The sequence below is a fragment of the Hypomesus transpacificus genome, chromosome 18 (genome assembly GCF_021917145.1).
Source record: "Hypomesus transpacificus isolate Combined female chromosome 18, fHypTra1, whole genome shotgun sequence".
Taxonomy (NCBI): Eukaryota; Metazoa; Chordata; class Actinopteri; order Osmeriformes; family Osmeridae; genus Hypomesus; species Hypomesus transpacificus.
Genome location: NC_061077.1, coordinates 13,225,681 through 13,243,098, shown reverse-complemented (window position 1 = coordinate 13,243,098; position 17,418 = coordinate 13,225,681). Strand labels below are relative to the sequence as shown.

At 41.8% G+C, this 17,418-nt stretch overlaps 1 protein-coding gene across 1 annotated transcript; it reads right to left on the bottom strand.

The window, feature by feature from the left end:
- Window positions 1-3,869: 3,869 nt before the first annotated feature.
- Window positions 3,870-15,831, bottom strand: LOC124480279 (deoxynucleoside triphosphate triphosphohydrolase SAMHD1-like). The gene is made up of 16 exons (XM_047039410.1): window positions 15,450-15,831; window positions 14,842-14,908; window positions 14,273-14,345; window positions 13,176-13,336; window positions 12,960-13,075; window positions 10,018-10,088; window positions 9,325-9,477; window positions 9,117-9,217; window positions 8,912-9,020; window positions 8,722-8,813; window positions 8,146-8,261; window positions 7,831-7,970; window positions 6,925-7,017; window positions 6,492-6,596; window positions 5,591-5,728; window positions 3,870-5,153 (listed from the first exon to the last, which is right to left on the bottom strand). The coding sequence occupies exons 1-16, from the start codon at window positions 15,622-15,624 to the stop codon at window positions 4,989-4,991; spliced, it is 1,875 nt and encodes a 624-aa protein (XP_046895366.1). The 5' UTR covers window positions 15,625-15,831; the 3' UTR covers window positions 3,870-4,988.
- Between the last annotated feature and the right edge of the window lie 1,587 nt (window positions 15,832-17,418).

Genomic DNA, 17,418 nt, shown 5'->3' with positions numbered 1-17,418 from the left:
AAGTTATTGGCTATCCATTCCGAATATGCAAAATGTTTGTCATTAAACAGTTTGTGATGGTGCCCTTACCCTTGTTGCAGCTGGCTAGGGCACACTCTCTCACACTTGTGTCCTGTCGCTCCCCTCTGTCCTATCTGAGGCAAAGGCTACTATTTGACTGTAGTTCCAAATTTGTGTCCTGTTTTTCATTACTGCAGGTACATGGATGACCTCCGCGCAGCAGGACGACTGACATTATCCACCTCTGCTGCTCACCAGGCTGTGCGCTGCTACTTGAAAATGGCGTGCACGGATTAGGACGTAGAAGCTGGGCAGTGCTCTGTGCCGTCACAGTCAACCAACACAGCGTACAAAGTAAACTTGTTACACTTCACGTGTGAGGAGTGAAGTGTGGAGAGGGTGGCGGGACTTCCGCTTCTTGGGGGTCCAGATACAGGACAACCCATCCTGGAGTGTGAACACCTCTGAGCTGCTGAAAAAGACCCAGCAGAGACTGTACTTCTGTTGGAGAAATTGAAGATGTTTACACATTTTTAACACATTTATCCTGTATAAGAATGATTCTGTGTTCAGCATTCCTTGTGTGTAGAGAGAAGCCTACCCCCAAATCTGGACTTTGGGTAACATGAGGCATACGTAAACAAGGTGACCTGGGCTGACCACTCTCTCTTACTGGAGAGGCCATAAAAGATGTCTGGCCTTATCTGTGTTGGGTGAATCATGTGGTCAAGCTTACAGGGGTCAAAAGGCACGCACACACTCAAACACGTACACACGCGCGCCAGGTCTATGCAAGGAGCCAATGAAGAAGAGCAATGGAACATTTGCATGCCTTTGTCTTAACCAATGACTGTAAAGAGCGGTTCTGCTTAAATAGCTAGCTAGCGCAACATGGTAGCGGACAAACTTGTAGCACAATGGGGTGTGATGTTTTGTCTCCTTGTGGGCCGGCCGCAAGCAATAAAGCTTTCTTAAACTTGTTCACCGACTGACTGTGCAATGCTTGATAGATTAATACTTCTGACAACTTCCCGAGGACACTCAGGAGGAATAACATCACACAAAGACTGCTGGTGTCCTTCTACCGAGCCTCCATTGAAAGCATCCTCACATACTGCATATGTATTTGGTATACCAGCTGTACAGTGGCTCAGAGGGTCATAAACAGCATTGTTGGCTGCCCTCTCCCCGCACTGGAACACCTACACAGATCCTGTTGTCTCAAAAATGCGCAGAACATCATAAAAGACACTTCACACTCCTGGGCACTCCCTGTTTGAAATGTTGCCTTCAGGCAGACGATACATATCAATCAAGGCAAGGACAAACAGACTAAAACAGTGTCTATCCAACTGCAATAACCACTGTTGCTGCTGGCAAAACATAATGTGCACAATGTTATGTATTATGTAATGACTGTGTGTGGTTGTTTACGGTACAGTCTTACGTATATTTATTTGAGTAATTTTAGCACTTTAGTAATTTTATCCTTTTTACTGATTTTTAAATCAATGAATGATCCACTGATTGGAAGCACTTTAATTTCTTTGTACCTGTGACAATGACAATAAAGATCTATTCTATTCATTTGTATAGTATGCAATTGTGGTGGGGGCACAGTCTACACCCAAGGAAAATGCTGTAGACTGTAGTTACATGGAGATTTTTATTAATAGACCCAGTAGTGTTTGTTAGGGGACAATTTATACATGAGATGATCAATAAAACTACCATACTTGAGAAATCCCCAGAACAATATAATGATCAATTCTCGCAACTGTCTGAGCCTAAAACATCAGAACAATGGCCATTTGGTCTCATAGACACAAGTCCTTGTATTCCACACCTACACTGGTACAACATGATACTAGTGTATCAATTTCTCTCAGGCAGACAGTCTGAGAGGTCAACCAGCCCAACACATATTTCCTACATTATCCTACACTAACTGCAGCTGAGGTGAGGCAGCGCAGATCAACCCTCGCAAGGCTCCTGGCCCAGACGGTGTATCAGGTAGGGCCCTTGGGCTGTGCTGACCAGCTAGCAGGGGTCTTCAGTGACGTCTTCCACCTCTCCCTCAGCCTGTCTGTACCCCCCACCTGCTTCAAGATGACCACCATTATCCCTGTGCCCAAGAACACCAAGGTCACATGTATGAACCACTATTGCCCGATAGCACTGACCTCTGTCATCATGAAGTGCTTCGAGCGGCTAGTCAAATCATTCCTCTGCTCCTCGCTGCCCCCCACCCTGGACCCAATGCATTTTGCATACCGGTCCAACAGGTCTACAGACGATGCCATCGCTCTGACAATGCACACCTGTCAGAGCTGTTGATCATCTGTCCATCATCGTATAAAGCCCGCCCTGGCAATTTCAGGATTGACCCATATATATCAAATATTTGTAATAACAGTTTTAGAAAAGCAATAAGGCCCGCAAGTCCGTGTTTTGCGCTGATTTTAGAACAGGTAAGGGGCTGTTAGGCACAACGTGACAGGCTTGCTTAATTAAACATTTGCTTCGCGTGCGCATAATTTGCACGTCACTTTATCGGCCAGGTACATCGGCATACGTTTCATATCTGCAGATGCCGATAATTACGTTTTGAAGCTTTTACCTGCCGATACCGATGAAGTGCAGATATTATGTGCATCCCTAGTAAATTATGCACACTGTCACATTGCTGATGTACATTTGATGTTTCAGCACATAATAACCTTTGGCCAGATGAGCAGTGACAACGGTGGTGGCACAAAAGAGGTCAGGTTTGATATCTGTGTCGATATTCAAATGAATGGTTGCTATCAGGCTTCCACAGAGCTTGATAACAACCCATTCATTTGATTCAGGTGTGCTGGATCAGGAAAACATCTAGAACATACAGGACAGCGGACCCCGAGGGCCAGGATTGAACACCCCTGCTTTAGACGTTTCCCTAATCCAGCTCATCTGATTAAAATCTATGTTGTTATCAAGCGCTGTGGAAGCCTGATAACAACCATTCAGTTGAATCAGGTGTGCTGGATCAGGAAAACATCTAAAACATACAGGACAACCGATCCCGAGGACCAAGATTGAACACCCCTTGCCTATAGCAATCCTTTCTGTTGGTCCCATTTTCATCTCAGGTGATTTTGCATTAATTTGGCAAACAATTACGCTAGGTCATGCTTCCTCTGAACCTTGCATGTCACATGACCAAGGAGCTATTGAAATTCAAATGTTGGTGAAATTAATTCAAAATCTCCATAGATGAAAATGGGACCAGTGTTATCTCAGGTGAGTGTCACCTCAGTTGTTTCAGCTAGGATGTTACATTCTGGATAACATAAATACATTTCTCATACAGTACAAGAAAGACTAAACACAATTTCTGCGTCAATCTATGATAAAGTAGATTGTCCTCTTTTCAACAAAAAAAGTAGATGTTGCTGAGATATTAGAATCTGGAAAGGTAATGTTTCTCATAAGCCAAACTAGTGTTATCGTGTTATAGTGTTACAGTTACAGTATAAATACATTTTATCCATTGTGGAATATGAAGACTCTTGATATTGCGTCCAGTGTGGGTTTTTTTCTTTCTCAAAAATATGTACCAGATGTATAGTCATCTCTTCCCTCATCCTCATGGTATTAGAAAAGGTTTTGTTGTTGCATCATGGGACAAAGTGCTGCGATGGCCTCTGCACTTCTCTGATCAGTCAGTGACCCCAATCCTCTGGTCCCCCTGAATTAGAATGCTGTGCTTTCCAGTAAGAACATTACTTTATACAACAGTGGAGAGATTGTTTCAAGTTGCTGTTGGGAAATATGAACTACAAGTAACACTAATAAAATGAAAATGAAAGTCAAATGAGAGAAAGACATATTTTATATGCAGGAGTCAGCTACATCAGATTCATTTTCCAAATGACGAGACAAAACATACTGTTTCCAACATCAATGGCCACTACAAAATTGACACAGCATTACAGAACATAGTCTTTTAGGGTTTGGCTCTAGGAAAGATATTGCTTTGGTAAAGTAGGTACACAGCCATTAGGCTTTTTGAATTGTACTCCAAACTCCAGTTATGAATAGTACTTCATAACTGGTAATAATAGATATGGTCAAGTTAAAGTGTAAATATAGTAGAAAACTTAGCACAGCAAACACATAAACCAGGTAAAAGGTAATACATGTCAATAACATTTGGTAAATGGAACCCACATGCAGTCAGCAAAATATTGAAAACTTTAAATAGCACTTTACTCCTGTGTATCATCTAGATCTACACAGAATCCCCATAGTAACATCATCTTTAAAACATAACTATTGGTTCACTATGTAGTTGCACAAATTTATACACTAAAGATAACAAGTCTTAATTTCAAATCCTAATCACAAACAGCATGCATTTGACCCATTTGTAACTATGTTGCTCAAACCCATAATTCTATTTGCAAGGGAGAAAGTGCGATGTGGTGGGGGGGACTGATAACTTAGATGACAACAATAATGGCATTTGAAATGTTAACAAAATATTGACAATGCCCTGAAGAAAGATGTTCTGCATACATTTATGTACACATCATTTACTGCAAACCTTCCAAAATAAATATACATTCAGCTTTTAGAAAACAGAACAGACAGTATATTTAACATTATTGTCCAAAAGGATTTTAAGTGTAACTTTCACCGTGATGGATCAGATCTTAACCTTGGCTGTCATATTAAAGATGGAGGATCCTTGTGCACCAACACATTCACATTAGAAAAAGCTAGAATATGTTTGGTGACACGAAAGCTCAGAGCTCACCTGAGGTATATTTTTATATTGATTCCATGATCATTCTGAATAAAGGCATTATATAACGCAATGATACATTGACATTGAAAACATGCCAACTGAAAAATATCTGAAAGTAAAATGATAAAATGGAAATAAAAGATTTTAGAAGTGCTTTACCTTTTACAGAAAAGCAACTGTAACAAACAAGGTAGACTTAAAAGAGTCGAGACCTAAATTTCTCCTGCTGTCCGTTCATGCTAGTCGAGGTATTTCCTCCCCGGCTGTGACCTTCATCACCTTCATCATCATCTTCTTCACCATAATGGTTGGCCCAGCTTGCTTTCAAAGGGGTAAGTTCAGGCGCTATCACATCTCCGTCCTGCACAATCGTAAGAGACAGAATTTCAGTTCCAGGCTGAATTCATGGCATTCATTTATTCAATTAGCAGACGTTCAAACGTTTGTCCAACTACTGAAGCCACAAAACCACTGATTTCTACATGCCACACACACACAAAAAGAGTAAAAACGTTTAGAGGCGAACAGTGGCTGGTCTGCTGCAGGCATATGGTACAATGACTGGCGGTTGAAGAGCTGCTTAATTTTCAGGTGAGTGTCTCTTTAGTTTTCAGCAGTGATGTCACATTCTGGAATCGACTTTCCACTAAGACTACAACAAGTTCAACTTCCATCCACAGGGTTTAACAGCATGTGTTGTATTTGGAGTGGTTATCGGAGGATTTGTAAAGATTACAAGTAGTACATGTAGAGGGTTAAGGTTAAATACAATGGAATTGTCTGGACTGCCTCACCCACCTGTGGTTTGGAGAAGTTCATGTCCATGCACCATTGGACAAAGTGCTTCTTTGCAGCCTCCACGCTCCTCTCATCAGTCTTCTTACAGTAGACCCGGATGAGTTGCTCTGCAAACCTCTCAGGCAGGAGCTTGGACACCTGGGCAGAGAGGAGGTTCTGCTGACTCGCTGTTCTAACCATATTTTGTATAACTAAACTAAAGCATGTAAACTGGATGTGTACTGGATGTGTACTGGATGTGTACTGGATGTGTACTGGATGAATCAATGTGAAACGACAGGGAGGGGTTGTAATTTTCCGGGCTGGGGAAACTTGAAAATCCAACATTTCAATACCAATAACTCTGCTAATGTGCATATGACAAATTAACCTGAACAATATTCAGCCAAGATAACACTTGGGAGATGACAAGACAATTGTTGAAAACTGTCTAGGAGTACATTTCTTTTTTTCATTTTATGCCACTGTACTTGAGACACTGCCATACCCATAACAGGCTGAGCCTACTCTATGTCTATGTGGACACTATGAAAAATGCACCTGAGGTGGAATGAAAATGATAAAAATGACAGAAGTAAGTTGATGACTGTGGGAATAAGGTTTGCTATATAGCGCTTTGAAAATATTAAATAGTTAACGGGGACAGCTTGCATTTGGGCCACTAGAGTATGAGCTGCAAAAAGTTAGAGGCCGAGTGCCCAAAAACTTTATTTATTTTATTTTTTTCAGACAGCTAAGCCTCCTCTTGGTAGGAATACACAGCTTGCAGAGTTGTGTGGATTAGAAAGGCGTTTTATAATAGGAATGGAAATATGTCATATTTCAGGTTTGCAGACCAGTTTTTGGCCAGGAGGAAGTTCATCAAATTGAGTGGTTTTAGAAATGGCAATATGATTCGTACCTGATTCTTGCGTATTTGAATGGCTTTGGTGGGGTCGTTCTTGCAGTAGAAGCGCACATTATTGATTGGGTTCTTCTCCTTCATCCCGTAGTCCATGTTGATGACCTGACACAGAAGAAGGGCGTCATATAATGCAATGGACTTTTGTCTGTGGATTGATTCGATTCAGAGTATAGCTCTTCAGAACTGCGTCCATAGCAACAATTTGTCATTCATAGCGGGGGTCTGCAATTCAGAAATAAGACTGGAGGAGACCAGAATTGAGCATTCAACAAAAGCTGTGTAATAAGCTTGCATAACATCTGTCCAAGCACATTACTTCCACCAATCAAAATGCAAACTGGGTACCTGGTACTGGGTGTTGAATAAACTGCTGTGAAGCAGATAGATTGGTCTGCTTTTAAAACTTGACACACACAGACTGGACACTCACATTAACTACTAAGTCCTCTGGTTGCAGACCAGCAGCTGGGTCCATCTGAGGCCTGGATCTTGCCACCTGGTCAGCCCACTTCAGGAGGACTTCCTGCCAGACAGAAGTGTGTGACTTTCGTGGGCAAAATCATTTGCTGGATGGTTTCATAATATACATAATTGCAGGGTTTATCCTGGGTCAAAATGGGTCTTCGGTGCTCTCAATGTATTTATTACCAGGTAGAAATTTCCTTTTATTTTCTTCGTGCCTACACTATATATTATAATTCCAGGTTAAGAACACCAATGGAGGCTGCTGGAAATCGTTAATCAAACTTTTGCCAGCATTTTGAGTGGAAATTTAATTTGCATTTGTACAGGTGTATTCGTGCACGTCGGGCTGGCCCTCGCAGCGGAACGACAGTTTAGTGGCCGCTCTGTCCATTCGCACACCTCGTTGCGTATTGATCAGACAAGGAGACACGCTTATAAACTCGATTACTATTGATCGAAACAGAACGAGGGTTCGGCTGTAGCGTACTTGAAACATACTATTGAGAACATATTCGCTGACATGCATTGCATTGTCATAGGCTCTCAGGAAAGCGGCTTAGGCGTGTGCCCTCTATCTTTCTTTTTCTCTATGCAGGAAAAACCCTGATAATTGGTTATACCTCTTGACTTCCCAGTTTTACAGTCGTAGACATGGGATGGGAACTCAAGTAAAGTTTGTCTGGCAAAGAAAATGTCATGTATAATTTTCTACCTTCTAGAAAAATATGGAAAACAAAAGATTAAAGAAATATTCTTAACTTTCTTACTTTTGACAACTTTGGTGTTTATTCGAAACGAGGTATTTCAGCTCAACAGGGATTCTAAACATCTGTGCAACCAGCTATACAGTCAAACACACACACACACACACCTGTGAGATCTCCAGGTGTTTCTCAGCCTGAGTCTGGCCCACACACTTGTAGAGACGTCGGCAGGTGATGTTCTCTAGGATCTCTCTTGCCTCAGCCAGCTCAGGAGAGGAGGAGTGGAGGATCTGCTCAAACACATGGTCTACATGAGAGAAAGAAAAAAAAAAGAGGGGTCAAAAAAAGAAGCCAGCGTAAAACAGGGGGAAGGGAATATGACATCCTTATCAAAATATTCCGCCAAGGGCAGCAAACCATGCAGTTATCCTTAAACTGTGGGTTTCTTTGATTAAAACATTTGGAAAAAAACCTCACTCTACCAGTAAGTTTAGAGTAGGCCTCCATATCGTCTATGGCTGTGGAGATGGTGAAAAGCTGTCCTTCAGAGCCTTTGACCTGGATGTGTGGGTCTGCTTTGATGAAGGCCTCAGTGATCCTGAACACACACACACACGGTCTCTTGAGCACTCTGGAAAGACGTCAGGTACTGAGTTGAAGCTGGTTTCATGGCATTATGGAGAGCCTTTCCTTAGGCAGGACAAGTGGTCTAAGGGATTGTGGAGGAAGCGGACAATATTTGGACTGAGTTGTCCTCGTCTTTGGGGAGAACACATCGTAACACTGCTGTTGCTCAAAAGCCAGTGCATTCCATCATAGTCTGAAGAAAAGGTAGCTGACTACTAACTAAGAGCGTCTGCTAAATGACTAAATGTAAATGTAACTAGAAGAGAAAGATCCTCTTTTTAAGTCTTCATGCATGTGGGACATGTACCACCTTAGGGACTTTATCCTTGCAAATGATTATATTCTTTTCAAACGTGCTTTATTTGTATATACATATTTTTACACACATCTTCCCGTTTATCCTGGTAGGCATTTACAGATCCAGTACTCACATAGTCTCAATGATGTTGCCCACTTTGTGCTGGTAGGCCCGTCTGTGCAGGCAGTTCCTGGTGTGGAACATGTCATAGAGGTTACCTACTTCCTGTTGAAGGGAAAACATCAAGGGTACAGTTAACACACTTTAAATAGGATGTCATAAGCAGTTTGAAGGTTGAGGGTTAGCCAGGCTACAGTTAGCACCTTATCTCTGGTGCAGATGTGCTTCTTCCCGTCCACCTCACACACTCGGGCAAACTTCAGAAAGCGGTGGTAGTCAAAGTTATTTTGAATGCCCAGGTGGTAGCAGTCCCTGTGTGTATGTGTCAGAAATAGAAAGAGAGGAAAATGTGTTACAGCATGGTTAATTATGCTGAAGAACAGATATTTTGTTTGTGGTTGAATTTACCGGGCAAAGTAGTCCCATTTGTCAACATCGATGCCGTTTCTCTTGTTGGCTACAATCTCATAAAGGAAGGATTTCTCTTCTTGTCTCCCTTTGTAAGGCCACTGGGAATGGGAGTCGAAAGGCATAAGGAGCTTTCATAACAACGAGCATAAAAACACATTTCAAATCAGCTTTTAAGTCAACCTTGGATGTTTTCATTGGATCTCACCGATGCCCCTGTGGTTTTGTCCGTCGGTCCAGCGATTTGTTCCTTGATGAAGTCCAGGTCTTCAGGCAGAACCAGACCATGCTGCTCCATCACTTCAGCCAGTTCATTCTTGTGCACCAAGTGGTCGAACATGGCCAGGGAAGCCATCTCATGCTGCAGAGCACAACAACGTTTTGAAAAAGCACAGGTACACTGCCCCACCCTCAAACGTACATAAAAAGGCAATCCTTCTTTTCTCAAGTGCCCTACACAATCTTCATTTATTTAATAATGTGAGTCACATTTGTCGTACATGTGATCGTAACTCATGTTTATCTATCTCTTATCACCAAGGGCTGTAATAATAACTCCACATTTCCAATAGTTATTGTTGCTGTTCTGCACCTGTACATATTTGCAGACTATAAAAAGAAAAATATAAAATGTTGTACATATATACACACACACACACAGAGACAGACAGACAGAGAGCGTATATATTATCTTGGAAACAGTGGACTCTGAAAGCTATGGAGTTTACAAAGCATGTTTGTACAAAGGCTAGGACACAATGTCATAATGGGTGTTGAGGACTGCTTGCCCTCAATTGTTTGTATTTGTCTGTGTGTATGTACTTTCTGAATGAAAGTATTGTGGGGGAAAAAACACACCCAATGTTGCTTTTCAGAGTCTTAATGGACAAAATCCCTTTACCTTCCATTTGGTTTCTGGACGGACTTTAGGGATGAACATCCCGTCGAACATGTGGGAAAATGGGCCATGTCCTGTATATGCATAAAAAAAAAGGCTGGGATGTCAAAACAAAGAAAAGGGGGGGGCGGTGTAATTCAGTTAAAATGTAGTTTTTTTTAAATGTTTTATATTCTGTCTTGATTTGACAAAAAAAAACTATAAGGTAAGTGCAGACGATTAGCTTAAATGTAGGTGATTCCCTCCTGTTTCAGCTGAACCACATGGCAAGTCAAGCACCTTTTACACACATTCTTATACAGTGCCCTCCAAAAGTATTGGAACAGTGAGGCGAATTCCTTTATTTTTGCTGTAGACTGAAAACATTTGGGCTTGACATCAAATAATGAACGTGAGACCAGAGATCAACGTTTCAGCTTTTATTTCCAGGTATTTACATCAGGATCTGATGCACAACTAAGAAAATATCACATTTTGTTTGAATCCACCCATTTGTCATGTGATCAAAAGTATTGGAACAGATATACTTAAAACATATTTAAGTGAATAAGACTTAATATTTAGTTGCAAATCCTTTGCTTTCAATAACTGCAGCAAGTCTGTGACCCATTGACGTCACCAAACTTTTGCATTCTTCCTTTTTGATGCTTTCCCAGGCTTTCACTGCAGCCTCTTTCAGTTGTTGTTTGTTTTGTGGGGTTCCTCCCTTCAGTCTCCTCTTAAGCAGGTAAAATGCATGCTCTATAGGGTTTAAGTCTGGAGATTGACTTGGCCAGTCTAATACCTTCCATTTCTTGCCCCTGATGAACTCCTTTGTTGTTTTGGCAGTGTGTTTTGGGTCGTTATCTTGCTGCATGATGAAGGCTCTGCCAATCAGTTTGGTTGCATCTTTCCTTAAATTGGCAAACAAAATGTTTCTGTAGACTTCCGAGTTCATTTTGCTGCTGCCATCATGTGTTACATCCTCAATGAAGATTAATGAGCCCGTCCCAGAAGAAGCCATGCAAGCCCAAGCCATGACATTACCTCCACCGTGTTTCACAGATGAGCTTGTTTGTTTGGGATCATGAGCAGTTCCTTTCTTTCTCCAAACTTTAGCCTTTCCATCACTTTGGTAAAAGTTAATCTTTGTCTCATCAGTCCATAAAACTTTGTCCCAGAATTTTTGAGGTTCATCTCTGTACTTTTTGGCAAATTCCAGCCTGGCCTTCCTATTCTTCTTGCTAATGAGTGGTTTGCATCTTCTGGTGTAGCCCTTGTACTTTTGTTCATGAAGTCTTCTGCGAACAGTAGATAGTGATACCTTCACTCCTGCAATCTGGAGGTTGTTGCTGATCTCACTAACAGTTGTTTTAGGGTCTTTCTTTACAGCTCTCACAATGTTTCTGTCATCAACTGCTGATGTTTTCCTTGGTCTACCTGTTCGACGTCTGTTACTTAGTACACCAGTAGTTTTCTTCTTCTTCAGGACATTCCAAATGGTTGTACTGGCTATGGCCAATGTTTCTGCAATGGCTCTGATTGATTTTCCATCTTCTCTAAGACTCACAATTGCTTGTTTTTCACCCAAAGACAGCGCTCTGGTTTTCATGTTGTTTTCACCTCTGAATACAGTCTGCATAGACAAAACCTATCTTACCCAATCTGAACCTGAGTGTAGACATTCAGTGGTATTTATTGATTGAATAATGTATGTAATAGGACACACCTGGGCAACAAAACACACCTGTCAGTCACATGTTCCAATACTTTTGCTCACGTGACAAATGGGTGGGTTCGAACAAAAAGGTGATATTTTCTAATTTGTGCATCAGATCCTGATGTAAATACCTGGAAATAAAAGCTGAAACGTTGATCTCTGGTTTCACATTCATCGTTTGATGTCAAGCCCAAATGTTTTCAGTCTACAGCAAAAATAAAGGAATTGGCCTCACTGTTCCAATACTTTTGGAGGGCACTGTATATGTTACCCATATTCCAGGCTATTTGTCGAGTTGAGAATGTCAATATTAGGCTGCAGGTGTATTCATTTGCGTTGTTAAGGCTTATAGTATACCTTGTGTCTAGTCCTGATTCAAGGCTTTGTTTTTGCCATGGTGACATGAAGTGATATAACAACATGGGAAACACAGCATGATGATACAAATTCATAATTCTCAGTCATAAAGTCATAAAACTCAAATGAAAGCTATAAAAGCTATTAAAGTCCAGACTAAACCCATTTCAACAGGCTCAGCAAAACAATCACCGGTAAGCTCAATTATGGAAAACAATCCAACTGTCCAAGAATTTTGGAATCCTAACATGGGGCACATGTTATAATTAACAGTTAATCCAAAACAGTCTGAACTTGAACCATATGGTAATTATATTCTTTTGACCTCAAACACAGAGTACAGGACCAAGATAAGCATTCAATCCCATGCTTTCACTTTCTGAATGAGCACTAGCAGAAATGTATCCTGTCCATCTCTCACCACAGCACTGCTTGTGTCAGCCCTTTCCTCCCACGGACAGGGTTCCGTTCCATTCGACGCACCCAATTCCGAACTGTTCTGAGCATTTTTACCAAAAACACATTGTTCTAAACCCGAATAGTTGGATCCAAGCTGATGCCCCCAAAATAGCCGCTTTTCCTTGACCTGAAGTGCACACTGTGACCGGGTGTCAGAGGGTGTGTCATATAGGAACAAGAGGATGGAGAAGGCAACGTTGGAGAAGTCAAGTGAGGGGGAAGAAAGAGCCTGTAGGGGTCTGCTGACGAGCCCCAATGCTTGGAGACGTGTTGGTCAAATCTCCTGAAGATCAGGAGCCACTAGGAAGCATCAAGGGTGAGCTGCGTGCCACATTAGTCGAAGGGTTGGCCAAATTGGGTTCACTCAAGTGAGTGCAGTCATTACAGTTCATGGAGAGTGAACAAGGTTGATTGAGTGTGTTTTCCTCACCCAGGTCGTGGCAGAGGCCAGCGATCTGCACACAGAGGATGTCTCTGCGAGAGATGAGAAGTTCTGGCTGCCGATCATTCAGCTCCTGGACCAGTCGCCCTGCCAGGTGGCCCACTCTAGACCGACACAAACACATACAACCAGTTAACAGTAAGCACACAGCAACCATCAAACTAAATCAAATACCCATTTTAAAACAAATGAACTCCTTCCTACCCTATGGAGTGTTCAAAACGGTTATGGGTCGCCCCGGGAAAGACAAAGTAGGTCCCCCCAAGCTGCTTGATGAAGCGAAGTCTCTGGAACTGGGGTGTGTCAATGATGCGGACCAGCAAAGGGTGCATCTCCACATGCCCATGTATGGGATCATTGAACACCTGAAGGTTGAAACGGGTCGGGAATAAGAAATCACTGCTACTACTACAACCAGTAAGGTTGGGCAAATTATCAAATTCATGATCGGAGCTAACAACTTTGAAATCCCAGAATACTACGATTTTAGCTTTGCATTAGTTCATAAAATAAAAGGTATTGAATTCTCGAACTGAATCAGTGACAAATGGATTACGCCTGTGCATGACGTCTCTCTTTGAGATACTTTTAAAAGTGGGCCTTCAGGATTGACCAGGAAATCAGCAAAGGTACAGGTAACAGGAGGTGAAATAACTGATAGGGCTGGGCAATTATGGCTGGGCAATTATTACGAGCAAGAATGAGGCCTTTTTAGGGGCTTGAATCTACGCTATTGTATTTGCCCAGTGGCGAGTACATGGTGTAAGGCTGGGTGTCAACCTGCCCCCACCTCTCATATGCTAAAATCTGGAGTTGCTCAACAGGGTCCCAACAGGATGGGTCTCACACCCCATTGTGTTACTTACTGTAGCATTGCTCGTCATATGTTGATAAGTATGGGTCAATATTTGGTCTGATTGGTTGTACTTGTGTATAGAAGGAATTGTGATGCATTGTTCTGTGGATTCTTGATCTCCTGAGACCTTCTCCTCAGCTCTGGCTTGTCCTTGTACTCCTTCTTCCTCACCTCTTGCTTTCTATCTCTGGTTTACAATAATCATGGTAGTGTAATGTGTTCGCCAGATAAACCACACACGTCATGATGAGCTTCTTCCCTGTTTGTGCGCATGTTTGACCTTGGTGATTCACCCTCAAAACTATACACAACACCCTTTTTATTGTTCCTACCACCAACTGAGCCACCCTCATGTAGACTGACCAGTCTTGCAACTCCCCCCTCCCCCCCCTCCCTCTATTGCTGGCCTTGAAAGAGGAAGCAGAATGAAAGTGCGTGGTGTTACCTTGATCGTCTCGGCTACTATCTGCCAGAGCTTCCGCAGGCTGTGCAGGACCTGCAGTCTGGTGCCAAGGGGTCTAAGGGAGGCAATGCCACGCAAGAGATATGAGATGTAGACCTAAACACAGTGAAACTAGGCTAAAACATCCTTGACATACAGATAAAGACTAGGCCCAGTCTGACTGTTCAGCAAGTGCACTGCAATCCAACAATTCAAAAGACTTTGGCTTTGACAGTACATGTACAGCTGGTTTTCTTATAGACTGAACACATATGTGGATTACCACTGCCTTGCCATCCATTAAAGTGGCTCACCAACCACAACCCACCTGGGAAACAGTGGTGCACACACACATGCACACACACACACAAAACATGACTCAGGGCTCTCTGACATTTGATCATCCAAAGTATTGAAACATGTTAGGTTGTGCAGTAGCACAAAATGCATAGATCAATGAAGTATTCATTTCTTTTCTGTTGAATTTATATTGCTGCTGTCTTGATATAAATTAGGCCTACTAGTGAAAGTGCTAATGGGAGGAATTGCAAGCCGAACAAAAACACACTTACTTTATCCCCATCTTCTCCAGCTGTGTTTCAGTAATATAGCGTAGCCCTACTCCTGTGATCTTCTCCTCTATTGGAACAAACGAAGAAAACGTAAGGATACCACTTTTAAGAAAACAGATTGGATCAGAGTTGTGTTTCACCTTCCATAGTAGGCAATCGTTTAAGTGATCAAATGATCGTAGAACAGTTTAGAGAAAGTTATGAAAGGGGTTTTGAAAGACATTGAAATAGCGGTCTCCCTCCTGCCCATTTAGATTAGACAGTCACACTCGTTTTAGATTTGCCAGGTGAAAACTGAACGGCAGGCTTTTCTGCCGGTTTGAACAAGCGGACTTCATATTATAACTCGTAAGCAGGCTACAAAGTATCAAATGTCATGGACGTACACGAGACACTTTTAGCGAGGTTAAACTTGCAATGCTAGAAATTAGTTGGGATGACAACCAACCGTTCCTTCTACAGCACAAACAATTGTGCATGACCAAATAGTTGGTATAAGCAGACTAGGCTGTGCTAGCTAGCCACCGAGCCACTGTCAAAATGTATAGCCACATAAGAAAAGCGTGTAAGCTAATAGATATGCTGGCTAGGTAGAATCAGAAACCAACCTCTGAACCTCTCTTCCAATGACCCGAGTCCTTCCTGACACATGTATCGGCAAGTGTCTTCAACATCCCACTGCATGAAGTCTCTGTTTCGCCAAACAACAGACACTCGCTTCTCTGGTGTTTTGAAATGATTAGCCACCGGCAAATCCTCTCTTGGACGTTTTCGACTATCCATTTTGATTGTCTGCTGTACTCGATTATCTATGGTGAGAGTAATCTGATAGTAATGTTGAAGATGACTTCTAGATTTCGCGCCAAATGGTTTGACCGTACTTATAATTGCTTGCAGTGAATTTCTAAAAAAAATTGCTGACGTCAAGCCCGGCACTTATAGCCTGGGTTCTGACGTAGGCCTATGGGTAGCCTGGATGGGCGGGCTGTTACCGCAGCTGAAGACAATTCATTCTGGTCCATGCATGGTATTGTCAGAGAATGTATAATAAAGAGAGAACTCCCACTCTCGGGAAACTTCCGGGTTCTGAACTGGTTGCAGTTCCACTCAAGTTCCATATGAGGGCGCTAACGGTCGAGTGCAGAATGAAGCTATGGAGCTATACCCCTCAAAATCCACTTTTCTCAGGATATGATTTTTTGTCTAGTAATTTGAATTCTGAAATCGAAAGGGGAGGCAAAAAAATACACACCACTGGGTGTTAGATTTTTTTAAAGTCGCCTTTCTGTTCTAAAAAGCCTTTGAAAATGGCATTGACGTCATACACATCTTACGACCAGAGCTACTGCTTGACGGCAAGCTCTGGTTACTTCCACTTTACTCTCGAGGCATCGACAACACAGCTGACAGGTTAGGCTCTCCCTGTCAATACACATGCTAGAAAGAGTTTTGGCTTGCTAATGTTGTTGCTAATGTTGCTAATGCTCTGACATTCTGGTTCTGCTTCGGATGCCATCAAGCGGGATCTCTGGTCGTAGTCAGTCCTTCACTAACCAATCAACATTCGTTAGCAGAATGCTAGCGTGTTATGGGCAACAATGACTTACCCTGTAAGAAATCAAAAGGACATAAGTACTCGTTCATTCAACTTTTGACCTGTAATCCATGTTGAACATGCAAAAACTATAATCAAGTCTGAGATTTATCAATGACAATCAGGCGAAAGAGACAAATTTAGCCGTTTAGCTCCATAGACTCCCATTCATTTTGCACTCGACCGCGATCACTCCCAGTGGAACTCTGGTGGAACTGCAACAAAATTCGGTACAATGGGGCTTAATAGGGAGTGGGCAGGCTCTCCTTAAACAGGCTTTGGTATTGTTTTTGTAAATATGCAATATTATATAAAGGTCTCAGGTCACTAAAGTAGTTTTTATGTGTGCATTACACTTTTTAATTTAATTTTAGATTTTTTTATTATAGTGGAGTTATTCAGCTGGTCAAGTGCTAAGGCCTTCCCATAATAATAATAATAATAATAACAATAATAATAGTAATAATCATAATCGTGGTCATAATCATAGTAAAATGGCTTATCAATAATAATAATTAGTCATTTAGTTTTAGAAATTGTGCATTTATATGGTAGGCCATAGCAAGTTCTTGTTTAGTGTAGCCTAATTGAGAAGGGTGTCTATTAGGGATGGGCATTCGACTAAATTGTCTTAATCGATCGTTGGGACAATTAGCGATCGATTTTCGATTAATCATTAACATTTTTATATTAAAATTCACTATTTATAGGCTATATCAAAATGCAGTGAAAATAGAAAAAACAACGTGTTTCCACATTGAGATCTGTATTACAAGAAGAACAACTATTTCTGTAACTCATAGAAGCAGAGCCGACAGCTAGAAGCCGTGCTCAAACACAACTGACCCTAGTTTTTTTCCGGCTAATTAACAAAACTTCATAAAAACCTTTGCCCTCAATAATACTTAAGGGTAACATCCATCTCGATGGACTTGCAGATCCGTTGGGTAATTGTCTCTGCTCGTTGTGCATCGCAGCTCCTC